This window comes from Talaromyces atroroseus (genome assembly GCF_001907595.1).
Source record: "Talaromyces atroroseus strain IBT 11181 chromosome Unknown scaffold_21, whole genome shotgun sequence".
Lineage (NCBI taxonomy): Eukaryota > Fungi > Ascomycota > Eurotiomycetes > Eurotiales > Trichocomaceae > Talaromyces > Talaromyces atroroseus.
Window position 1 is genome coordinate 10,160 of NW_017971453.1, and position 25,594 is coordinate 35,753.

Sequence of the window (25,594 nt, forward strand, 5' to 3'; positions counted from 1 at the left end):
AACCGGGTCCACCGCTAAAGTGGGTCTGGGAAGCAAAACCTTAAAACTTACTCCGGATTTTCTACAGATCTTAAGCTACTCCGTATTTGTTTTGGTTGGATTTGTCAACTGACTCGAAAAATCTCGAGGTCAACTACGGAACTTTTGGTCTTATGTCATACATACATATATTTGCCACTTCGCAGGTGGTACGATCTCTCAAATCAATTAACCGCACTACTACGTACTCCCTAAATCAAGATAAGGCAATTATTGGAAAATATGTGTCGACCCGACAATTGGGAATTTATCTACCGATTCACAAACCAGTAAGGCAGGGGAAGGCGATTCAAACTGTGGATCAGCTACAAGTCTTGAGGTCAGTGGCAATCCGACTCCCTGAAAAACTTCGGTTCGACAATTATTCGGGAACGCATTTTTCCACTTTTCTTTGCTATGAAGTCAGTGCATGGTGGCGCAGTTCTAGGGGGGGGAAAAAAAACCATGGATCGGTTCGAATCTGGTCAAACATTCCATGGAACCAGCCAGGGTTATTGTTTGCTTTACGTTCCTTGTTAAGGAGGAACGAGATGACTACCGTGCATTGAATAGTACATAGGCGGGAATTAAAATCACCAACATCATACTCACTATACGTCCAAGATCACATATCACATAACTGTATAGATACACATCACAGAAGGTGCAACATGGGTCACGTATAAAATAATTCTGGTATAGAGCAGATTACTCCGCATGTTGAACGGTACCCTTCTCTGGATCCATCTTGTCACTCGCGAAGCGAGATGCAGCAGCTTCATTCAAATCCGTGTCGTGCTCAGCGTCAAATTGACGGCCTAAACGCTCGGGACCTAAGAACGTGACGAGAATGGTATACCCGTATACACAGCCCATTAGTATACAAATAACTTTGCCATAATTATACCGCTTTGTGCCATCGGCAGTTGGGGGTAGCGGGAAACGTTCGCCAATGGTTGACTCTATTGTTGACGACGCTGATGACACCAGATTACCCAGTTGATATGCGCTGCCAACAGTAAATGTGCGAATTGGTCCGGGAGCCAGTTCCATCAGATGAATGGGGATAACACCCCAGGCACCTTGTACGCAGAATTGCTCAAAAAATGCTGCTGCCATGACTGAAGTCGAAGTGACAAAAGTATACGGATACAGAAGCGCCCCGCCGACGATGGACATCGCAATGATTGAGAATCGCCGTCCGAATATCTGACTAGCCCATCCACAAATCGTGCCTCCAGCCATAGCCCCAAGGTTAGAAACCACTTGTGTAACTGTTACGGCATTGGTAGAGAAGCCGAATTGGGATTCGAGAAGGGTAGGGTAAAGATCTTGGGAACCGTGCGACTGTGACCGATAATTAGCCTCACTTACAAGTAAGAAGAGAAGGAGGGAAATACCATAAAGTTGAAACCAGTCATCAACAGAACGAGATAGATCAGCAGAAGCCAGTGATTCTTGATAGCGACTTTACCCTCGGACAGGAAATTTCCAGCCACACCACCGGCGAGCGAATTTCGCACTCGTTCACGCCCTTGGTAAGCCTGGGTTTCAGGCAAGCACAGACGGAAAATGATGAACAACACAGGTGGACAAGCGCCGAACCAGAAGAGTGGGCGCCAGGCATGCGGAGTAGTATCAACGAGAGCGCGAGCAAACGCGGTAGCCAATAAGTAACCAAAAGCGTACCCCTGTTGTAGGATTCCAGAGACGATTCCTCGCGCCTCTGGAGGACAGTCCTCCAGTGCGGTGGCGGCAACGTTACCATACAAACCTCCCATGGCAATTCCAAAAAGGGCGCGACATGCCAGAAATTGTTTGTATGTTTGGCAAAAGCCAGTGCCCAACTCCAACACTATGAAAAGTACATTGTTGGCAACAAAGGGCCATTTGCGGCCGTAGCGGTCAGAGAGGATCCCGAAGATGATGGCACCGACAGATCGCAGCATTAGCACGAGCGTAATGCCCCAGGTGATTTCGGAATTGGGACGATCGAAATACGTAGCCAGACTAGTTAATGCAATTGAGACCGAGAAGAAGTCGAAGGCATCCCAAGTCCAGCCACAAAAGGCAACCTGTACAATGCGATTGTCAGAAGCCCAGCCTGGATAGCCGCAGTCACTACATATAGAACTTACGAGGAAAAAGAGCCATTGCTGTTTGTTCAGTAACATCAGGGCTTTAAAAGGATTCGGCGCCCTGTTCATTGGGGGGACCAAAGTGGTCACACGAGTGGCCAGATACCGACCGATGCTCATGTTCTTCTCATTTTCGATGTGCGCAGGAGGCTGGGCTCCAGTTTCCTTTGTATCAGCCATTGTCTGTCCAGTGCCAGAAGCATGCTCTATTATATGTGTATATTTGGAGAGTGAAGCTGGCGGTGTGCGCCAGAGAGAAGAGAAAAGACGGGGGAGGGGCGGAAGGGCAGGAGCAGCGCGAGAAGGAAGGAGGGAGGGGCCCTTTATATACTCCGGATTGATACAACTACAACCTACAGAGACTCCGTACAAGCTGCTTTCTTTCCCCGCCGATCAAACAACTGCGTCACTGGCTCACAGCGTGCTTAGCACAGTCGAAACGCGACTAAGCACACAGACCCCCGCACTTGTTGTTTTCTTCTCCGCTAACTGGGCCGGGGAAATTAATCTGGCCAGTCAGCCGTCTGCATCCCGAGCCCACTTTGATCCTGCCACTCGTGTGTCAATTGTTATCAATCTTTCAGGTGCTCACCTGACTCTTTTTTGATGTTAAGTTCGTCTTTGCACTGGCTTGTTCGTACAGCTAGTCGAGAATACACCCAAAAGCCAAGCTTTTTATAAAGTACGCGATGCCAACCCGAAGCCACGAGGCATAGCGTGCCGATCCCTCGTACAGACTTTTGGGTATGGATGCACTTGTATGCAATCTGATCCTTTTGAAGGAACTGCCTTTTGATTGGTGTCCTGATTCGGAAGAGCTTGCATTGCTCCCATGCCCAACCAATCTGGGAGCATGATGGCGAAGAAACTGGCGCAGATAAGGAAGGCAGCCGCAAATGATGATGAAGTCCGCTTCGATGTGACTTGTGTGTCGTTCGTCAGTCAATCAAGCTCTAGAGAAAGAAAAAATGAGAAGAAGGAAAAGAGATTGAGTACGAAGGACCATATAAACTCACACGAGCAAGGCAGCCAATGCGATGTCATATGGCTGATCTTCCGAGGTCGCTAACGGCCATATAGTTGCCAAGCGCACAATCCTCTAATAATCGTTCTGAACATTTTCTAATTGTCAGTTACATAGGAAATTATTATGCAGCGAGCAATAAGAGTCTACCCACAAACACCCAATTCCAAAGATAGCTGCAATACCAAACTTTTGCACAGTTCGCACATGCAACCGCCATATAGTCGAAATTGGAATCAAGATAAAAACTATATCACTGGCCGTATTAGTGGTTGCCAGTGCAAAATACAGGCGTGGCCGACTGATACGCCAGCCCTGTGTCGTCATCTGAGGATCATCCCAATTTTTCTGGATCGGATGACATGCGAATATGATCGCGAGGAGAAGAGCAATGCTGTAAGCCGTGATGATACCGCTGACGATGTATATGACTTGTTTCCAGAATTGTACCACGTTTAACAATGCGTAGTAGAACATCAGGATTGCTAGTTTGGCACATGCTAGACATGGAACATAGACAGCCGATGCTGCAAGCATAGTCTTTGGGCAAAATTATATATGTTACTTAACTACCGCTAGGCATTAAAGGCAGCAGACATGCCTTTGGGTATATTTGTAGAGCAGTCAGACTCAAATTCCATACGCGCACTCCATACCCTGAGTGTACGTATCCATCTGAAATACATCAATGCCTAGTCAGGGACTGGACTGGGAAGAGATATATAGACGGAGATGTACTTACAGAGCATTATGGCTTGACATGCCATAGAATATATCTATGATGATGTGTTCCACTGTCAATTACGACTGCACTAGGTGAATGCTAATATCAGCCGAAAGAAGAAAGGCAAACATACCCATGCAAGAGTAATAAAGGCTAGATATGTTAGAATCGGATTTTTGAAAGCTTCACGACACGAACAAACATACCATCATCCCACCAAAATTTCCTCATGATCTTGGCTTTCGTGTAAATTCGCATAATAAGCAAGTTCGTGCTCAACCCAATCCCGACACCCGCGACAATTCGATTGACAGTTCGCAGCCATGGTTCCGATGGATCACCAGCGACAGAGCGTATTTGGAGACTTTGTCCTTGAAGGAATTCATTGTAGCTGTATCCTGCTGCTGCTACTGCTGCTGATGGAGGAGCATTGGAAGTAGGCACGGAAGATGCATATGTTGGAGGTCTGTCGATATTCATTACAGATTATACAGGCTTTGCGCATTTGTACCCCGGCTTGTGCCCAATGGACCACTTTTCCTTTTCATAAGTAACCTTCACATTTGGATGCCCTGCTGGTGGTTTATGGAAGTAGACAGACCGACTGCTTTCACATAAGTTTCTGTGCTTTACTTCTATACCAAGCATTCCTTGTGCGCTCGGAGAACTTCAGGTACACAAATCACGAGTATCGGGATCTATACATCCTAAGATGGCCCAGAGCAAGGACAATCCAGCTGCTAGTAGTCGCATTGAACCGTCTTCGGACTTGCTGAAAGAAAAGACCTAATTCAAAATTCCAGGTCATTGCCTTGGGTAGGCTGGCTCTAGGGAAATACCTACGGAAAAATCTTATTTCCGGATACCAGGTAAACCGTCCTTTTCCCAAGGCTTTGGTTCCGGATCTCTACACCCGAGCATTTTCTTCCATCCTCTAGGGATTTTTGTGTATATATCCGCTAGATAACGATTGCCGGAAGATATCTCAAAGAACTTGCCTATGATGTGTCTGTTGAACTTGTATAGTGCTGTCTACGGTAATACATCTTCCTTCCGTCAAGGATGGGGTTTGAAAACGCGTGGGAAGCTGTTTGCAGTGGGAAGTAGAATCAGTAAAAAGAAAGGGAAATCGATTATATATTGTAGCTCAAAAAGCTCTTCAGAGCACAGTTTTAGCTATAAGATTGTATACAAATTTGGTGCTTCGAGGATTCTGAGCAGTCCGCCCGAGTGGCACCCGAAATTTCCTAATGCGGCAATGACATCAAGAGTCCTACCCTAGAGAGTTGTGGGCCCTACGAAAGCAACCGTAAGAATGTTTAGTCTATTCACAGTTTAATGATTTGTAATACTTATAATAGCGTGAGAACTTGTTGGTTTGAAGTGCTCATTTTCTCCGTCATCTATTGTGGAAGTATGCATCCGGCATTTCGAAAGCCTCAGCTGTTATGGCATTTCATTATAAGAGAAAAGGTTGCTTCTCGGACCAACTTCGGTGAATCATCACTCACCATTTATTTACTAGGGACGGCTGTCAAAGAGATATCGGGAGTACTGGTAATGCAGGGCTTGAACTTCTGGGATGCTGAAACAAGGTACGCAAAGATCAAGCCTGTGTCGGTATATATATGCATAGATAGGACTCATAGTATTTAGAGTACCGGGAGAATATGGTCGGATACCTGCTTTCAAGACCTTTGGATTCATCTGACACGCCCTGCATACATCAGACGGACCTGATATGTACATCTCACTGAGCGTGTTTTGGTACTTCTGGCATATAGGGGCATATTCAAGGCCGACAGTGGCCAGAGACTCATAGAATACGCACATTGGACAGCATCTAGGCGCCCTGCTGACTTTATAAGACGAGCCACACATGCTGGTAGTATGGATGGAATCAATAAATTGCTGTGAATCTGTGTTCTGACCGCCCAGCCGTTTGCGCGGCAGAAAAGCCACGCACATCGCGTGGACATGATTGGCCGGGGACGCTGCCAAGCAAGAGGCGCATACCAGCCCTTCCGACTTCTTCCCCTCGCGCTGCTGCTCCTGAATGCCCTGTCGTGCCATCGTCTGTCTGCATTGCTGTGCCAGCCCTTCAAATGCACAGGCGCTCGTCCGAACATTCGGACGGGACTGGACATTCCTTGAGTACTCAGTATCAGCATCGCTCTCAGTCTCGCGTGTCGACCGATAGTGGTCATGGAGCTAGCAGCACCGCTTCCACTACCGCAGATACTCAACTGGAAATAGCTGCCCCCGTCGCCAGCAATTCGGACCATCGCCTCAACCATTCTGTCTCTTCGCCCCGTTCTCGGAATCCAAGCGCCGTACGAAACTCTTTCTCCTCTTCCTCCTTTGCCGCTGCTGCGCATGCCTCCCCAACGCCGACGTCCACAAAGCCAGCGGCCGCGATGATGCCCTTGGCGTCCCGGCAGCTCTCCTTTGAGAGCTCGCTGGAGACCCAGCGCAGTCGACACCGGCTTCGCAGCCCATGGTCGGTGTCCATCCTGACACTGTCCACTGCGCTTGCTGGTATATTCTTCTTTCTTTTCATCATGCATTCCTTTGTGAACCGGCCTGTCGGAGTCGATGGATGTCAGGTTCCCGTCATGAGTCCGACATATCTGCGGATGGTCGGATTCGATGCGGAACACACTCGCTTTGCAAGCAAATATAATCTCTATCTTTACCGAGAGGAAGGCGTCGACCATTACTCGCAAGAGAACATCGGGGTACGTTTCAGTCAATATACGAACCAAAAAGTAAATACAGTCCCTTAACATTTTAACTTCCCGACACTTTTAGCTTAGCGGCGCACCCGTATTATTTCTCCCTGGCAATGCCGGCAGCTATAAACAAGTACGTTCGCTAGCCGCGGAAGCCTCAAGGCATTATCGAGAGGTCATCGCGCACGATCAGGAACGCCTGGATACGGGAACCCGGAGTTTAGACTTCTTCATGATCGATTTCAACGAAGATATGGCAGCCTTTCATGGACAGACCCTTCTGGACCAGGCGGAGTACGTCAACGAAGCTTTAGCATATATTCTTTCACTATACCACGATCCGAATCGCTCCCACCGTGACCCAAGCCTACCCGATCCTAGTTCCGTCATCCTGGTCGGTCACTCAATGGGTGGCGTTGTAGCACGCACTGTCTTGACAATGGCCAACTATCAAGCAAACTCCGTAAACACAATCATCACCATGTCAGCTCCACATGCAAAGCCCCCGGTATCCTTTGATTCAGACATCGTCCATACATATAAACAGATAAATGATTACTGGAGAGGCGCTTATTCGCAAGAATGGGCCAACAACAACCCTCTTTGGCATGTGACCCTCATCTCCATTGCTGGAGGAGCTAGAGATACTATTGTTCCATCTGACTACGCTAGTCTCTCTTCTCTTGTCCCTGAAACTCACGGTTTCACAGTCTTCACGTCTAGCATCCCTGGTGTCTGGGTTGGGACTGATCATCTTTCAATAACTTGGTGCGACCAGTTCCGAAAAGCCGTTGTCAAGTCGCTTTTTGAAGTGGTGGATGTTCACCGGCCAAGTCAGACAAAACCTCGAGCAGAACGAATGCGTATCTTCAAGAAATGGTTTCTCACTGGTATGGAGTCGATTTCGGAGCGGACACTTCCTCAGCAAGGTACACTACACTTCGTCTCATTTCCATTTTTCCTTGATCATTGTTGACATAAATGTTATAGACCCGAATTTTCTCCTTACATTAGAATCCAACACCAACACTATTCTGTCTCAGGGCGAACGTCTTGTACTACGCGCATTAGGAAATCATAAAGAACCAGAAGCGCATTTGATGCCTATTCCTCCTACGGGAGTTCCGGGAAAAAAGTTTACCCTTCTCACGGATCAGCCATTCGACGCGGCAGATGGAAACTTGGAAGTACTTTTCTGTACTGTCTTCCCTATGCAAGCAGGACGTGGATCCTCCCTCTTCTCGATGAACATGGATCTCTCGCGCGGTGGATCAGGATCTACACGGCTGGCATGCAAAAATGCTGCTTCAGACAGGATACTCCTTCCGGCATCTACATCATCGTCACAAAAAGTTTTTAGTGATGGTCAACCTTTTTCGTATCTTCAGTACGACTTAGAAGAATTGGCTGAACACCAATTTGTCGCAGTTGTAGATAAGGCAACGTCTCGAACTACCGGATGGGTGATTGCCGAGTTCTCAGATAGCTCAGATGCAATAATTCCAACGCGTGTAGGATTGGGCCGTTTGCTTAGTGCTGGACTTCATATGAAGCTGCCCGCCAACAGGCCAATGCTTACAGAAGTCAAAATTCCGTCGTTGCATTCCAGTTTACTCGGATACAAGCTTTCGGTGCAAACTTCGGGCTGCTCTGACTCTACTCCGCTCTTCGCCCCCTTGCTACGCCAGTCGATGCCGGAACCCCATGAGTCGAAATTCTTCGTCAATGTTCATGATGTTGATGTTAATCTTCACGGTGTGGCGCCATACATGCCCCCGTCTCTACGTGAACAAGCAGCGTACGGCGTATCGTTCCACCTGTGGTCAGATCCGACATGTTCGTCGAACGTTGACCTATCCTTGACTGTCAGTATTCCCAACAGTTTCGGGGAGCTAGTTATGCGGTATAGGACCGTATTTGCAGCATTTCCGCTACTAGTTGTTGCCCTTGTATTGCGCAAACAATTCAAGGTTTACGACGAAACCGGCTACTTCATCACTTTCATGGAAAGCTTGAATCTGTGTCTCCGTTCGTCATTGCCTTTAATACTGTGCATACTTTCATTGCTAGCATCCTCGCTTGCTTCTAGCAGAAGACTTCCTTCCAATGATGACCCCTTTCATTGGCGCAATAACTCTACGGAGACAGCCGTTGATTTTACCAAATACGATCTTCTTCTTGGCGCGCAAGATGCATTTTTCTGGTTTCTAATTCCTCTGTTCGGTCTGGTCAGCATTGGTGCCTGTGTTGTTATTAATTACGCATCGCTTGTAATTCTGAACGTTCTGTCTTCTGTGTATGGAATGCTTCGGACCAGGACTGGTTACATCCGTCGCGATGAACGAGGGTGCGTTTAATTTCTTTCTTTTATAATTTCCTGTGTATGACAGGTTCTAACCAGTTGCAGGAACGGGCCGATTTTTTCACATCCGAGTCCTCGCCGAAGGGTTATCAATGCTAGCATATTGCTCGTGTTTGTTGGAACCGTTATTCCATATCAGTTTGCATACATGGTCGCATGTATGGTGCAAGTTGCGACATGTGTGCGGGCACTCTGGCACGTAAGGGAAACGGTATGTTCCCCCTCCCCGCCCCCAGTCTAATCCCACGTATTCTACTTGTCGACCGAGTATTCCGCGTACTGACGATCACAGCGCCTGGCAATCAACGCGAGTTTCTTTAATTATGCGCATTCGATTTTTACCCTCATGCTCTGGGTACTCCCGATCAACATTCTTGTACTGGTAGTCTGGGTACACAACCTGGCTGTACATTGGTTGACGCCGTTTTCTTCTCACCACAACGTATTATCCATCATGCCATTCTTGATTCTTGTAGAGACAATGACGAGCGGTTTGATGATTCCGCGAATATTCTCACGGTATGTCTTGCCCAACCATATTCTCTTCTCTCCCGCTGACAAACGAAACAGGGCCAAGCACATCACTTACATCCTCCTCCTTTGTCTCGCCGGCTATTCAGCTGTCTATGGCGTCTCATACGCCTACCTACTCCACCATGTGGCCAATATCTTCTCGGCCTGGCTTGTTATCGTTTACCTCGTATCAGGCGGGTTTTCCGTCCAACACATCATTCGAATACTGAAGACGGATGACCATCATCATAATATTATCAACATAAAGAGTGGCAGTAATAGTGGGGGCGTCTTGGAGAAAGATACGGGGAAACACCATATTAAAAAGAAGCCGTGATAGATAATTTTGTTCTCTATTTTTGTAGGTTTTTTTTTCTTTTTTCTTTTTTTTTAAATTTTATATATTTATTCGCATAGACTCGGCGCTTTTGTTTTTTAGCGTCTACCTTTGAACATGTCTTTCCCCTTTTTTTTACGTGTTACACTACGCTATCATGGATATGCATGTACATCTATATCATGTGTTTTCTTGTTTTTCCTAAGGGATTAGGAGTTCTTATGCTATGTGCAGTTCTTCACTAACCACATACATGGATGCACCAAGCCAAACATACCTAGGGGGATATATGGTCACTATTGACCTCATGAGGTCACATAAGGTTGTATAACTACCCATTCTTTAACAGCCCCGGTCCATCATTTAGAACTACACTCATTACAAAGAACCTTGTTACTATTCCAGATAAACAGGGGCAGGATTGAGCCCTAAATCTCAAAAAGATAATATAGATGAAGATATTCTTCTTTATTTTTAGGATTTTTCAAGTAGGCTTTAATGGGGCCTCAAGCAAGTATATAAAAGGAGTCTTTATACGCGTCCTACTATCCAGCTCTTTCCCACCCCCCTCTTTTTCTTATGCTCAGTTTCCATCAACACATTACCCACCGTCACAGGAATCAACAGAGATTTGAATACAAAGAAAATTCGAGAATTAGCATCACATATCGACGCAATGTTCAGCGCATGATGATTCATAGAATATGTATTTAGGGGTCATTTGCATTCGCGGGCATTGCGACAGACAATGAGGAATACCGACTAGCATACATGATTCAAGACTCACCATTCCCCCCGGTTCAGTCATTGAAGTTCTACGCTTCTTTGAAAATACTCGATACTCTGTGCCAATCAAATGCTAACGCAAAATTTGTCAAAGGATGAAAAGAGCTTTCCAGCCAAAAGCTTAACGCCAAGTTGGGAGTACATAACCCTAACCATATCAGGTCATAAGTCATGACATCATAGACACAAATAGATCTGTTTTAAGACAGACCCTGACACACAATACATGAAAACCGTCCTTTCACTACTTTATCAGCATTGATCGAAATGCTATTACAGGACACAGTACGCAGAATATAATTCTCAGTATAATCCGCACAGCCAAAAATCGGCTGCTGTGTGAGTTGAATCATGCGTGTATTTCTTCAGGAACGCCATGTGCTTATTGCTCCCCTAGTTCGTCCGATCTTAGAACTTCTCTTCCTGCAATTGCCTGTGATTCTAACTGCCACTGCCTACTCATGTTGGATGGTTCCAGAATGTACGTGCGCGGGCAAAACCTACCCTACTCTCTGGATTTAGGATTTATATGCTGATGTATCGTCTTAACATGTGTAGATTGTGCTATGAAACGCACTAAGCGAAGGGGATGACTCCCATTTTGGCTCGATCATTTCAATGTGCGCGATCTGAAGGTGTTGTTTCGCTGTTGGGCCGCCGCATGGGTGGCGGCCCTACGCTACACACCATTGGAACAGAAACGTTCTTCGCCTGTATTGTGCTCTTCATCCTGCCTCCCTAGGGAATTCTTCTCGCCTTCTTTCTTGGAGAATCGACTCTTCTCATTGGCATGAGTCTTGCCTGGGCATGGGGAATCATTGTCATGAAGGCAGCTCTAGCAGCTCGTTCAGCATCAGAAACGCAGGCTCGTTTGACCGCACTACACGAGAGGGCATCTATACAGGCTAATGCCTCTGGCTAAAGTATTGCTAACGAAACGCAAATGCTCGTATTAAATGGGTTCATGCTAGATTCTCCAGTTACTGCGATCTTTTTCATTCTAATTTGTCTATTTATCTATCTCACGGTAGGCGAAAAAAAAAAAAAAAAAGAGAGAAAACATCGTTCTGGATTCATTTTTTTTTTCTTTTCGCTTTCTCATCGTTCTTGACTGTCAACTGATTATGTGGCTGCAATAGGCACGACTTCGGACAACCAACCTGAAATTTGTTTTGCTGCAGGTCTACGCAACCTTAATCTCGGACCTTTTCCTCACCCTTGGCCCGTCTCAACCATCCTTCAACGGAACCCTACCTATCTCACTAATCAGACCGGCAGCCATTGGTGTTGGCCTCGGATGTGCCTCATCCATACTGTTCTTCCCCCAATCCACCTCTCGCAATTTCTTTGTGGCTTTCGAAGAGCTACTTGGATTTGCGAAGCAGCCACTGAAATTTACTATATCCAGTCTAGATAAAAAGTCGTCAGAGCTGGATCTCCAGGTTTTTCACAAATTGAAAGCCAAAATTATTACAGGATACAGAGCAATGGAACCGGAAATTACTTTCCTACCACTAGATTGTTCAATAGGTCGCTGGAACGCCGATGATATAAAAAGTTTGAGAGACCCGATACGCCAAAGCATGATATCGAGTTTGTCGTTACTTGAGTATCATACTGCACAGCTCGTCAAACGAAAGCGGTTGCAAGGCTTCCCAGTCATTTCTGACGCACAAGGGGTACGAGATTATGCACAAAAGCAGAGGCAGCATGAGATCGGTCAGTTTCAGTTGTTGCAAAGTGCACAATTAGTCCAAGTACTACAGAGTCCCGAGAGTGAATCCCTTCGGTCGGATGTCGTTGAGATTTTCCGTCGATCCACAACAGGTATCCTCCCTGCCTGCTTAGATGCAATTACCGCCGTCCTCGAGTGTATACATACAAAAAGCTCCGGAGGATGGTTTGCTCGCCCGTCAAATGACAAACATGACTGAGATCTATATCGATGCCAAACATCATTTAAGGCTCTAAAATCGACTCGTTCCGCATTCATGGCTGAGACTACAGAGAAATCGCTCCAAACCTACGCAGGCTTGTTTGATGAAGCTGGTCATCTGCAGTCTTTCAGCGACCTTGCCATCCATCCCTTTCGATTTGTCATGTTTGGGATGGTATTCGAGTCACATCTATTATTTGTTGCTGATGCTTTGGAGAAGCTTTTGGAACGAATCATACAGCTATGCCAGGGACGGAAAAAAGCTAAGCTTTGGATCCCGGGAGGAATCAGATATGCGGCTGCCTGGGCTTTTAACAGAAATGTTGCAGCTCCAATTCCAGGCCAATCGAACGTGATAGATCCTGACCTAGATGAAAAAGAGTCTAATGAGGCCCAGAACGAGCTTCGAAGCAGTCGTGGATCTGGAGTCAAACGACGGGGTCGACTGGCTACTTTCATCATTGCTACACAAAAGTGGTTATTTAACTCGGATGGTTTATATGCCTTAAGAATGATCATTCTTACAGTAGCCTTGGCGATACCTGCAGCTATACCATCCAGCGCAGGTTTCTACTATCGCGAGAAAGGTGTCTGGGCCCTCATAAAGGGTCAAACCACTTTGTTGGTCTACATAGCGGACTTTACCTTCTCTATGATCAGTCGAACCATTGGACAGTTTGGGAGAGTCTCATATCATAAGTAGAGAGTTTGCAGGGGCCGTGTGACGTCCTTTCTGAGCATGAAGAATGAGTCAAGTGTTGTGCTTGAAGCCATTTCATTTCAGGCTGCGATTGATTTTTCCCACTTATACGAAATCAACAAATGCTAACTTTTATACTAAGGAGATATCTAGTATTAGGACAGGGTAACCTAAATATGGCTGAAATCGGCTGGTCAAAAATGGCAATCATTCAATTGCTTCCTTCAGCTAGCTGCTCTTCTCATGACGTATCCTTGATTAATAGCCTACTTGCTTAGGATCCATTAACTGATATCGGTCTCTTAATTGCAAAGGAAGACTCTTACAGGTCACGAGGTCGTTCTATCGCATCATGACGTCTTTATTACATATACATAGTAGAGCCCGGGACGAAGTATTCCAAACATCTACACTAATGCATATCCCAACACAGGACCGAACTTGAATATTCACGTAAATCATCCTCAACCTTGCCCAGAATAGAGGCTGTCGGATGCCGGATACCGCGGCTCATATAGTATCCTGATTCTCACAACGCTATTCGTTTGCCTATCTAAATAGCCTCCGCCGGACGGGAAATTGGCTAAAAGGCAACGATGCCAGGTTCATCAGGTAGTCATGGAAAGGTCGCTGTGTCAACGACCAGAAATCGGACAAGATTAAGGCAAGTCACCCTACATTCTCTACTTCGGTCTCCCTCTAATAATAGCAGCCACTGGTGGGACACTTCGACTGGCTGCCCTGTTCTTGCGGTATGAGAAATATAGCCCTTCCACACCATGAACACGTTGCTAATGAAATGGAAGGGCGCTTTTTGTTCTATGGCTGTTATGTTCAATGTCTGCGTGCTGGTTAAGGGATGGCAACAGGGTGTTTCGGATAACGGATCAGTATCTGAGCTACGCACACCCAGCTGGTAGAGGCACCTCACACCTATTTCCAATTCCATCTAGCTATTAACGGATTTTCAGGACTATAGGACTCAAAGCGGCTTCCGTAGCTCTGTCTACTGCTGCTTATATGGCACATATACTCACGATGGTTCTCCACATTGGATCAATCAAGGGATACATGGTTGCGGTGATAGGCTGGTTCGCCTCCGCTGTTATCCTATTCGGCCTCATTGGCGTTGAGGTCCGAAAGCATCGGCAAGTCCATGGCCACGAAGCTTACGTATATACCGAAAATTTTTTCGCCGGGATTATATCCGCTAGTCTCTATGTTCTGATAGCAGGACTCGTCTCTATCTATATGATCAGCGTACTAGTGTCCCCATTCAATCCGGCAGATAGGCGAAAGATTGAATGTACAAGCATCGTGTTCCGGATTACAACTTTTATGATCCTGCTTCTCAGTGGAGCTGCAGTGTTTAGCACCATTGAAGGCTGGTCGTTAATGGATGCTCTCTACTTTACTGACTACACCCTCCTAACCATTGGTCTTGGAAATCTAGTCCCCAAAACTCATCTAGGCCGCAGCCTGCTGTTTCCCTACGCTACTTTGGGTATCACAAGCTTGGGTTTCATTGTCACCGCTGTGGCATCCTTTACGGATCAGATGAGGGAGTTGAAGCTCAATTGCAAAATTGAGGAAGCTCTTAGGGAGGATGATAACATAGCTTCCTTGCAGAACACAGTAGATAGTTTATCAACAGCCGACAGAGCTCATTCACAAACCACTTTAGTCAAAAATCGTATCTGCAAGGGCGAAGGGATCACCAAAGTACGCAACGTCAAATCTGCATTCTATAAAAGGAGGTGGCTCGAGCTGGGGTTATTCTTAGCTGCATGGTTCGTCCTGTGGTTCGTCAGTGCGGGTGTTTTTCGTCAATCCGAACAGGAAGAAAATTGGACATATTTCATTTCCCTATATTTCACCTACACATCCCTCACTACGATCGGGTATGGGGACTACTTTCCCACAAGCAATTCCGGAACGGTTTTCTTCATTTTCTGGTCATTACTTGCCATACCGATTCTGACAAATCTCGTCACTGCTATAGGAAAACTTATTCATATATGGCTAGTTTTCTGCTCTGACTGGATCTGGTGGCATGCGTTTCGTAGAAGGCACCCAAGAGAGCATCATGACCACAAGAACGTCTGTACTTACCCGGATACATTGGGCTTAGATGCGACAAATAAATCGTCAAAACTAAAGTCACGAGATTCTGATCACGATATTGAGAGCCAGGCCCAAGGTGATTTTGAGACCAAGAAAGTCTCACCGCCTGCGCAGGAGAGTAATAAACAAAGAAATCTGGTTGGGAACGAGCTATCTGGGAAGGCTTCGACGCAATATCAACTATTGCTCTCAGAAGAGATCGGAAACCTTAAAAACTCATGAAGGCGGATGTGTCTTGTTGAACATCAGGAACAACTCTGTTGCACATGGTCGAGCATCATCTCTCTGCTTCAGGCCAGAGGCAATGCTGGCAACTTGTCTGAGCTCACGCCAATATTTGCGTCTTCAAAGTCCGAAACTGAATTATCAGAAAGGAATGATGATATCTCATGGATGCTAGATCTACTAGTGGAGGAGCTTTCTTCAGACTTACGGAACGAGCTTTCTGAGACGACAGAATGAGAATCTCATTAGCAATAACAATTCTGGCTCGAAAAATAGGAAGCTAGACTGACGTTACCAACAGATGACAATTGGCTGAATCGGCGTGTTACCGCACACCGGAGCCTATATGAGACGGCAGCCCGCGTGTGATGGACAAATCATTGTAGCTGCACTATCCCCTATAAGACAAGAGTCTACGGGGGATTGGCAGATCATGGTATCAAATGCTATCTTATATGGGTCAGCAACCCACGTAAAACGGGGAAACCATCATATCCTAGACGAAATGTCATCCCTCAAAAGATCACTACCTGCAGGGGATGATAGCCCGTGTGCAATGAAAAAAGATCACGGTTTCCCACATAAAGCACTATCTCTCAGGAGACTATGGGCCACAGGGGTTAAACAAACCATGGCTTCCCATATGAGTCATGATCCCACAAGAAACAATAGCCCGCACGGAATGACAACCCGCATGCGAATGTCAAACCGTGGCAACCCATGTGAGCTGCTCTCCTATGCGGGGTTCAAGCTCCTACGGGCTATCATGGCTTGGCCTTCCCATACGGGCTGCTACCCCTAGGGGCTTGAAGCCCACGAGGACTATTATTCCGCAGGGGAATGATAGTCGCCACCGTACTAATGAAAGCTCTGGCGCCCATGAGAGATACCAGAGTATAGGGAATCGCAACTCATTTAGGAACTGTTGAAGTGGGTTGTGAAGAAGGTGATAACATTCTTCTTGTAGTTGTTGGTTACGTACAGGTGAGTCAACCCTCATATATATGTGTTGTCAGCCCCACATCCCTGTCTTGTTGTTTCAGCTACCGGGATATTCAACAGAAACCATGAAATTCACCAGTAAACGCCGTGGGATCGCCATCAACATCATCGCTCGATTTGGTATCAAAGGGCTAGAAGCTGGGTAGCTTGTAGTGTTATAGTATCAACAAGAGAGGTGGTCCAAATTGTACGGGCGGTCAAAGATGATGATGAAATGGATTGGAAAATCATGGGTAGCAAATGCTAGGTTGTGTTGGGAAAAGGAAATGAAAAACGTTGACCTGAGATTGGAAATTGTGGTCAATCATGAAGTGGGTCTGGGTCCCACTCCCTCATATCAGATGCCGCGTCCCGGACCACGTGTGGGCCTAACTTAAATACGGAGCATTTTGTCTAACCCCAAAGAAGGTATCTTTCGATGGTGGATTTGATCAGATATAGATTACGGTGACATACTAAGCCTATATATGTCGCTGCGTCTATATATAGGCTGACTAGGTCGGGACTGAAACCCAAAATGGACGGGTCTTCCAACACATTAATGCTATGTAACACGTTGCACATAACCATATGTAACTATCTGTAAGTGGTACAGTGTTCTTCTGTTATATACACTGTCACTTCCATACTCATCTTTTCAGGCTATCTCCGCTTTCTTCGGTTATGGGCGGTGGTCAGTTAGAAAATAAGAGAAGACATATGCCTATTCATGCCACCAATTTCGTACGGAAAAGCAAGAGAGTGCTATAAACCCGCCATCTTCGCGAAGTATAGTCTCTCTTCCAGCCGGACTCGTGCCTAGGTCGAAACCCTTGGGTCGGGGACCGGCCCAGGTACGAGCACCCACATCTTCGTATGTATAACGAGATGGGTATTCTTTTTCACCAGTCTTTTCACTAGTCTTTAAAATACTGGCTTCGGATTATATTGGCACTCAATCGTCCACACATTGTCATGGGTGATTTATGTATTTTGTGGAGGTATGGGCCAAAAGCACAAATTGGTCAACCAGCAGCTTTCTGAAAGGAACGTTGAGGCTTATGTACATCACGTTAGACCACGGAATTCAAAGTGTTTTTAGGCCAGGTCAAGGCCGATAAATTGCCAGCGTTCCAGCACGTCTATCCAGCTGGTATTTTGAGTCCATGTACCGTCGTAACATGTAAAAATCCTTACAAGCTGGCTGCTAAATTATTATACGGCGGAATGCCTCCGGAAGGTCTCAGCACAAAGCTATGGCATTACATAAAGATCAACCTTGAATCTAATTTCTATACATCTTCCTTCACCTTCACACAGCAAAGCCCTATAAACTCAAGCTAATTCTATATATAGTTACTTACCAAACCAGAATCCTATATCTGCTGGAACAAAACACTCCAAATAGTACCTAGACTCTCTGCACTGGCATAATAAGTGATCTTAATACATATGCTGCACTAGCACTTACACAAAATACACTCTATTCCCTAGCTAATATAGTCTATTATAATAAAAAATAAATAAATATACAATTCAATAAGGTTTATCTCAGCTTATATGTGGAAGTGGACGAGTCAGCAGAGAAACAGGGTTTTTAAAAGCATCAATTTTCACTGACTTTTCAGGAGATCCTCACCCAGTCTAAGATCCAAAGTACTCAGACAAGTATTTTCGAAGAAGAAGATATGAAAGAGCTGAAGTTCAAGGAGAAGAAATCGGAATTGGTTCTGAAGAAGGATAGTTAAATGTCTCGACTTATAGATACTGTTATGTAATTAGTAGAGGACTCTTTGGTCAAAGGCGAAGTTAAGATCGTAGAGTCTAAATAACTTCATTCAAGATCCGATGCATTCAATACATCCCCGCCCAATTCCCCTCTACAGGCTCAGCTACGAAGTCCTCCCACAAGCTCCCAAATGTCACCGTGTCATCAATTGCAGAGAATGGAGGATCCGAAATCATAATCTGCTCAGAGTCAAAACCATCAAGATAACCCTGTTCACAAAACCCAGTCGGGTGATCAATAGTAGCGGGCTGCTCGCGCATTTGCGTATTCTCTGCCCCATCTGAAGGAATCAAAATAGGCGAGCTTGACCTGTCGAAATCCTGCTTGAGCACGGAGGTGATAGCCTTTGCTGCCCTGTGCGCCTCTGCAGACCGATCGGCATCCTTTTCCCACAGAGATTTTGCAATGGTTAATGCCTCTAAAATTTCACCTCGCCGATGGAAAGTGCCAGATTGAGGCTGACCAACGTGACCCTCATGGAATCGACTCAGAGCAAAACATAGCATCATCGTAGCTTGTAGAAACTCATGGTTAAGTGATGAAGCAACACGCCAGCGGACACCAAACATAATGCCTCCCGGCTGAGTCTCCTCGCTCATTTTTCGTTGATGTTCCAGAATCATTAAGGCAGCATTGATGCACAGCTTTCTAGACCTCGTGGTTTCTTCTTCCGCGGAGCCTTTCATGAAGCTCCGTCGGTGAAGGAGATAAACGGCCTTGTTTATAAGAATGTCCATAAACATTCTGTGTAGGATCATAGTAGGGTTATCCGCAATTGATGTTTCAAGCGATCGATACTTCGACTGTTCGGGTATGGAGTTGATGGCTCTTTCAAATTTGGCATCTAGCATAGCAATAGTGGCGGATGATGGCAGCCTTGCTTCAGTCGCGTCATATATCTCTGCTGCTACCTTGATGATTGTATGTCGCTGGATAATATGTGAGAGTGGAGAAGGACTGGTTAATGGCCGCTCAGGCGGTACTTCATTATGTTCGAAGCTCAGATCATCCTCGAATAAATTTACCGGTGGGCGTGTATCACACTGAGAGTCCTTGATGATACGTGGCAGCCCAACTCGGGCGCTCGTGAAGAAATCCATATGATATAGTGTAATCCAGAGCCGCCGTCGGAATTCTGCTTCTAGGGGTCGAACATTTGGCCAGTGGGATGGATCACGGTGCAGCCCTATACGCAAAGCAAGCCGAATGATTACACCGATTAGAATCCAGTTGCCAGTATCTGTATTGAGATTCATGTTTTGGTCAACGGCAAAATGCAAGGTCAGTGTTTCGATGGTGTATCGGTTCGGTCGCAGATAATCTCCAGCGACCAGACAGTGGATAGTAAGAGTTCGATAGGTCTCAATCATCTCCTGTGTCTCCGCAGCATATAGGCCACGAGTTGCAACATCTTGCTGTTGGACGAATGCGGAAATGCCCATCACACTGAACAAGAGTCCTACCCACATGATGGGAGCAGCCGAAGGATTCTCCCAGAAGTTTGAATACTACATGCAGAAAAATGAGCCATGAAAAGAAAAGAAGTAATAAATGCGGCTATAGGGATATCTGACCTCTGTGAGGAATTTCCTCCGATAAAGAATGCCTAAACTGCGTTAACAAAGACAAGATGCCGTCCAAGGTTCAAGGATCCATCCAGGAACTTACAGGAGGCAAAGTCAAAAGCATTGAAGAAGTGAGAAACATGTCTATCAACTACCCTACGCGGAGGCATCATGGCCAGGATATGCTCTTTTGTAAGAGAAGGGTGACTCGAGAGAAGCGATATCCTGGTTGCTGGGGGCTCGTCTGTTGAAGGGGCATCGAATACAGTCGACTCTCGACTTCTGACGGCTTCCGAGTGGTCATCAGACAGTTCATCTTTGAGAATTTGGATCTGGAAAATGAAAAGGTCACCGGACAATACATGGAAATCTGAGAACCAAAACTTACCTCCTCTAAGATGGTGACCCAGTGCGTGCTGCCGATATAGACGGCATGGTCATCGGTGACGGTTAGTTTCCCCACAGTGTCCGCTACATGGCCGTTCCGAGGAGCAAGCCGTGATTCAGAGTCGTGAAAAGGCTCGGGTGATGATGCTAGAATACCCGAAACCTCGAGGGAACTCCGCTCCATAACCCTCATTTGGTCTCTCATCTCGGTCAGAAGCTTCTCAAGGTGAGCGACTCTCTCACGGGCATGTTGGCTTCCATAATGTGGCCTATAATCGACTGCATATTTACGCTCTTGTTCCGAGGAGCTGTATGTGCACTCCTCCGGCTTGCCACGTCTTAAGCAAGAGCTACACGGAGATTGTCTGTCGCAACGCAATCTGAAGAGTCTCAACACGTTGGGTCTTGGCCTTGTATGATTTATCACCGCAAAAGAGATATACTCACTTGCGTGTTCTGCAGAAGGAACAGCTCAAAACGGGCTTATCACGTCTTCTGCCGTGGGATGCTGGTTGGGATCTCATTTTTTCCAGTATACTCCGCAAAGAGGCTGCCAACGTGGGGAGCCGCCAAAGCGAAGTTGATGTTGCGATGGCAAGGAAAGAAGCAAGAGGATGGTAAATAAATGGCAAGGATAATAGAGCACTTGACTAGGCAAATATTAGAAGTTGGTACAAAGATGAAGATGATGGAGGTCACATTTGATCTGATCCGGACTAGATTAATTGCGGAATGGCTAACTCAAGTCAAGCTGTTTGTGTTGGATATAGCGTGGTAATTTTACCCTGCGTTACTTGGTTGAGAATGAATTGCAAATTCTTGATGATTCAGATAGTTCTGTGTAATTGTCAAATTTGCACCCAATTTACTAAGAGGAATGCCCTCAGCTTTGAAGATTTCAAGCCCCTCGTTATTACAAGTGTTTTCATCTAATTGGTCCATTATTCGACTAGTCGAAGTCAAGTCGGCCTAGCAACTGATTATATATGCGATAAGACCAGTTTCAATAACTCCTCAACAAATCATCGATTGACATATCTGCCTTGCATCCACAATCAGAACCCCAAGAATAGCCTGCGCGCCAATACGATAACAAAAGTTCTTCCTGATTAACCAAGCATTATTACCAAGCAATCCCTAAAGTCTCTCACATCTTACTACTCATTGTTGCTAGTAGCAGTGGCTTGCTTTTGCTGAGCCATCAACAACTTTTTCTTCGTCTGCCAATTCAAAACTGGCATGGGCTCATACTGTGCAGGTCGCTCGGCGGTGATGCAAGTCGGAATGGTTTCAATGACGGTCCCCTGGGTTGGGTTAAAGACGTATGGGATAGAGTACCGATCCTCAAGTGGGGAACGATTTACTACTCGGTGGACGGTGCTTTGGAATATGTTCATTCGTGGCACGTTTGAGGAAGTCTTCAACGTTTACAACTAGGGTGTTCGGGACTGGTGGCGCACTGATCCAGTGGCCGTTGTGGTTCAGGACTTCTAGTGCTGGTATTGGACTCAGTTGGTTGACGAGAGTGTGAACCGTTAAGAGTTACAAAAATTCGTAGATGTTTAGATGCAGCAGGATGTAAATCGCCTACAAGAATAATCCGCATGAGCGTCAATACCAACCTCCGAAGTAAGCTCCTGAGGAGGATAATGCAGCGGACGAAGCGCAGCCATAGGAAACTCCGTCAGCTTGTTGAAGAAGTCTTCCTCCATATCCAGGGATATTGAGACGAATCGTAGAAGTTCTCTTGAAAATGATAGGAGCGCACTTTGACACTCGCACATTACTTTCCGAAAGTCTTTAGGGGTCCTTGGCCATTGATTCATAGGCTCATTAGGGTATAGAGAGTGGTCAAGGTTGGCAGGCACATCTTACTCCGGCTCATTAATGTCTTCGCCAATAGTGTAACCCTCTTTCAGATCTGATTTTCTGGTCAGTCAATGTCAAACACAGAACAGAGATGTATTTGACCTACCTCCGCCGCCGGACTTGTCAAATTTTGTCTCCAACAATGCCTCATTTCCCCTGAAATACGGGGATTTGTGTGGGCATAGACTTTCATCTTCTCTTCCGCACAATCTGAGGGAGGAGAGATTCGTTCGGTCTGGATGGCCTCCGTCAACTCTTCACGGGTGAGATCCTTCAAATCGGATACCTTGGGGACATAAAAACGTGCCGAATTGCTCGCCTTCGGGCGCACGAGGAGGTTATCGCGGGGTAGTGACCGACGAGATGGGTTTTACAGTCTTTAGCCAGTTAAACGGGGTCAAGATTCGCAAGATGCGGTGGCTCGTAAATGTGTCTGTAGAGAAGGAGTACCGCTTGATGGTGGTGTACCTGCCTAGATGCTAAGAAGGAAGTTGACAAACTCCTTGCACAGATGACTATGGCAAACGGAGAATGTGCATTCATTTGTCGTAGGTTGCTAGCCTGCACTTCATTGAAACGCACATTCGTTTCTTCATTGTGGCAGCATGCCACATTGGCTATAGAGTAAAGCGCGCCCTGTGTGAGTGCTAGAGTAGCTCATAGGCCAAATTCGCCCATCGCACCAGTGCAGAGGCTCCAGGTGCAGCTCTTCCGTGCCAACCTCATGCAGAGGTGATGCGCCATACACTCCACCCGCTTGCGAAACCACATACATTAGCATGGCTTCCGAGAAAATGTTCAACTGCCACATGGACCATACCTGCGGAATAAACGTGTTGAAATGCTGACAATTTGCCGGCCTTGACCTGGTCTACAACACTTTGAACTCCGTAATCTAACGTGATGTCGGTCTCAACGGTGGTGATTCCTTCTCGAGTCCCGACATGCTTGTACAGCTTTTCAGCAGAGGCTTCGTTGCGCACGATAGCGAGGACGGCGCGTTGAGAGCGTAAGGCACCAATCACGGCGGAGACGCCAAGGTTGCCCGTAGAACCAACAACGAGGACAGCTTCCATGTTCATCCAGCTAATATGTGGTCCGTCATCAAGACTAGGCTTTCAGTCATGCCTCCATACATCCGTCATTCGTCACAATCTCGTAGAAGAGATCTCCCATGTCACAAATGTCATTGTGTCTGTGTAAGGTCAAGAAGTATGTTGGTCATAAAATAGTATTAGCACACAATCACAGAACAAATGACATTCTATCTCTCAGAAAGGAAATCGTTCTTTCCGTCACCCGAAAGTCTCAGACAAATGATTAAATACTTATTTAGTGTCGACGTTCAGAAAAACAACAAAATCTGTAGTCTCATTTCCTGCACATCAGGGACGGACAATCTGTCCAGGGCGCAATGGACTCGGCAGTGTCCGTCTTTAACGAAGCCATTGAGCGACTATCTCGACTCGACAAAGAGTTACTTCACCAGTCCAAGGGTAAACTGATAGAGGACTTTGTGCAGACCTGCCACACATACTGCACCGTATTTGCCTGTTGGAAGTGAGGAATTTCTTCCATTATTGCCTTTCAATTCACGGTTAATTTGATTTTTCATTTAGCTTGTGTACACCGCGATATGGCATTCAGTCCTGTACAAGAGAAGCGAACGGCGAAATTATCCTATTACTATGAGCTCTTTAGGTGTGCCTCTTGGGGGGCTCAAGGTGTAGAAGTTTACACTATTAATCTATATCTGAAAACTTAGACTCTACTTGGTTTGACAGTTAGCAATATGGCCTCCGAGCCAAGTTGGCTTCACTTGGGCAATACTCAGTATTAGTATATGCCGAATTGATTTTATTCACTGAAAAACCTTTCATCCGAGATAAGCTATGCTAGGCATTTAGCTGTAATCATCAGGAAACGACATTTATTGCTGACTCAAGCTCATGCAACGAACCGGGGCATTGAGAGGGCTACATTCATGATTCCACACATGAGCGGCCGCAGTCTCCAGCGGGCGGCCGACGCTAATTAGCTTCACCACCACGAAGCCCAAACTACATATCTAGGTGGCAGGATATAAAAACTGTCCGTTGTCCATGTGCTATTTTCTTTAATATGCACTTAAAATATTAGACTTCATTGAAAATACATACCTACATTTACAGCCGCGAACCTCAAATTCCTTCACCATGAGCAGCATCGTCAGAAACAGCGGCAACGCAGCGCGCAAATCTATCCTCATCCTCAGCGCCAGCCAATACCTCTCCGGTCGCCCCATCAGCGAAGTCGTCAAGGCAGACTGGGTAAAGGACAAGGCGCGAGACATCGCAGACAAGTTTGATAATGTCGGCTTCACCGTGGACCCGACTAATGTACCAGAGACATTGGAATGTCTTCAGAAGACCATCCAAGGAAATGCATGGGATGGAGTCATATTTGGATGGTGTACTAGAGGGCGTGTCGAGTTCACCGTTCTTTTCGAAAAGATGGTCTCTGTGGTTTTTAGGCAAGCTAGTGTCCAGCCCGAGTTGAAGATTATGTTTTGTGAGGGACCGCAGGATTTGGTGCAGACAACGCGCAGGAACTTTGCTGTCTGAGGTCTACTTCTGGAACATGAACCGATGCCTAGGCAGCTGTATATTTGTTTGTTTTCATACAAAACCAGACATTTCGTGCAGACCTTGTCTGCTCGTTGCTTTATGTGAATGTCAGCTTGGAGATGTGTTAGGGCATGGAATGTCACGTGTCCTGGTTGCGATTAAGTCTTTTCCATCCTAGAAAACCTGAAACATAAACCTCTGTCTCACTACATTGAAACAAGCCCATATGGCCATCTATCCAACTACCCATCAATAACGAATATCTGTTTTTCGGGGAAGTCTTAGGATCTCAATCGTATTCCACAACGGAGTACTCAAGAGTAAATCGGAATTTCAACAATTTTTCACACGGATGGCCCGACGCAAGTCTATGGAGCTAGTCCTCAAGCGGTTTAGTGTCGGAGTGTACCGAAGAATTTCTATTCAAGCTGCAGATCCTCGATGTTGTGTATACGAAGAAAATATTTTTCTGTCATTTTTGCCATGATCTCCATACCTTCATAACTATGATGGATGGCATGGCAACTGTTCACTGTAAATATCAATCGGGTATCAAAGACGTAAAAACCGCCTAACATGTCCCGAGGATATGCGTCCAGAGGAGTGTCACTGTTCACCCGGGTACATAATTTGTCATAACTAGCTACGCATAACTAAGCAATAAATCTATACAAATAACATATGATTTTAATTATCTTGACTGACTATAAAACGAATTAGAAATCACAGCAGGCAGCCGCTTCTAGCACATGCCAGTCATCATGAGACAGGTGAGGAA

At 46.0% G+C, this 25,594-nt stretch overlaps 8 protein-coding genes across 8 annotated transcripts; 5 read left to right on the top strand and 3 right to left on the bottom strand.

The window, feature by feature from the left end:
- Positions 1–726: 726 nt before the first annotated feature.
- UA08_09332 (hypothetical protein) lies at positions 727–2,336 on the bottom strand (the record flags this gene model as incomplete). The annotated part of the gene is made up of 3 exons (XM_020265286.1): positions 727–1,365; positions 1,419–2,093; positions 2,157–2,336. The coding sequence occupies 3 exons, from the start codon at positions 2,334–2,336 to the stop codon at positions 727–729; spliced, it is 1,494 nt and encodes a 497-aa protein (XP_020115471.1).
- A 1,645-nt stretch (positions 2,337–3,981) lies between these two features.
- Positions 3,982–4,384, bottom strand: UA08_09333 (hypothetical protein; the record flags this gene model as incomplete). Its single annotated transcript, XM_020265297.1, has 3 exons — positions 3,982–3,987; positions 4,038–4,057; positions 4,111–4,384. The coding sequence occupies 3 exons, from the start codon at positions 4,382–4,384 to the stop codon at positions 3,982–3,984; spliced, it is 300 nt and encodes a 99-aa protein (XP_020115470.1).
- A 1,625-nt stretch (positions 4,385–6,009) lies between these two features.
- On the top strand, positions 6,010–9,848 carry UA08_09334 (GPI inositol-deacylase; the record flags this gene model as incomplete). Its single annotated transcript, XM_020265308.1, has 7 exons — positions 6,010–6,642; positions 6,716–7,565; positions 7,627–8,664; positions 8,707–8,983; positions 9,044–9,209; positions 9,291–9,517; positions 9,569–9,848. The coding sequence occupies 7 exons, from the start codon at positions 6,010–6,012 to the stop codon at positions 9,846–9,848; spliced, it is 3,471 nt and encodes a 1,156-aa protein (XP_020115468.1).
- Positions 9,849–12,625: 2,777 nt separating this feature from the next.
- On the top strand, positions 12,626–13,273 carry UA08_09335 (hypothetical protein; the record flags this gene model as incomplete). The annotated part of the gene is made up of 1 exon (XM_020265319.1): positions 12,626–13,273. One exon carries the CDS (start codon positions 12,626–12,628, stop codon positions 13,271–13,273), a length of 648 nt encoding a protein of 215 aa, XP_020115467.1.
- Positions 13,274–14,049: 776 nt separating this feature from the next.
- UA08_09336 (hypothetical protein) lies at positions 14,050–15,616 on the top strand (the record flags this gene model as incomplete). The annotated part of the gene is made up of 2 exons (XM_020265330.1): positions 14,050–14,186; positions 14,242–15,616. 2 exons carry the CDS (start codon positions 14,050–14,052, stop codon positions 15,614–15,616), a joined length of 1,512 nt encoding a protein of 503 aa, XP_020115518.1.
- A 1,522-nt stretch (positions 15,617–17,138) lies between these two features.
- Positions 17,139–17,944, top strand: UA08_09337 (hypothetical protein; the record flags this gene model as incomplete). The annotated part of the gene is made up of 4 exons (XM_020265341.1): positions 17,139–17,203; positions 17,263–17,294; positions 17,396–17,454; positions 17,678–17,944. 4 exons carry the CDS (start codon positions 17,139–17,141, stop codon positions 17,942–17,944), a joined length of 423 nt encoding a protein of 140 aa, XP_020115519.1.
- Positions 17,945–18,454: 510 nt separating this feature from the next.
- UA08_09338 (hypothetical protein) lies at positions 18,455–23,788 on the bottom strand (the record flags this gene model as incomplete). Its single annotated transcript, XM_020265352.1, has 14 exons — positions 18,455–19,897; positions 19,964–19,995; positions 20,058–20,286; positions 20,343–20,691; positions 20,789–20,797; positions 21,126–21,290; positions 21,500–21,645; positions 21,964–22,087; positions 22,217–22,262; positions 22,317–22,366; positions 22,793–22,827; positions 22,984–23,279; positions 23,347–23,405; positions 23,748–23,788. 14 exons carry the CDS (start codon positions 23,786–23,788, stop codon positions 18,455–18,457), a joined length of 3,024 nt encoding a protein of 1,007 aa, XP_020115516.1.
- Positions 23,789–24,405: 617 nt separating this feature from the next.
- UA08_09339 (hypothetical protein) lies at positions 24,406–24,813 on the top strand (the record flags this gene model as incomplete). The annotated part of the gene is made up of 1 exon (XM_020265357.1): positions 24,406–24,813. One exon carries the CDS (start codon positions 24,406–24,408, stop codon positions 24,811–24,813), a length of 408 nt encoding a protein of 135 aa, XP_020115517.1.
- Positions 24,814–25,594: the final 781 nt, after the last annotated feature.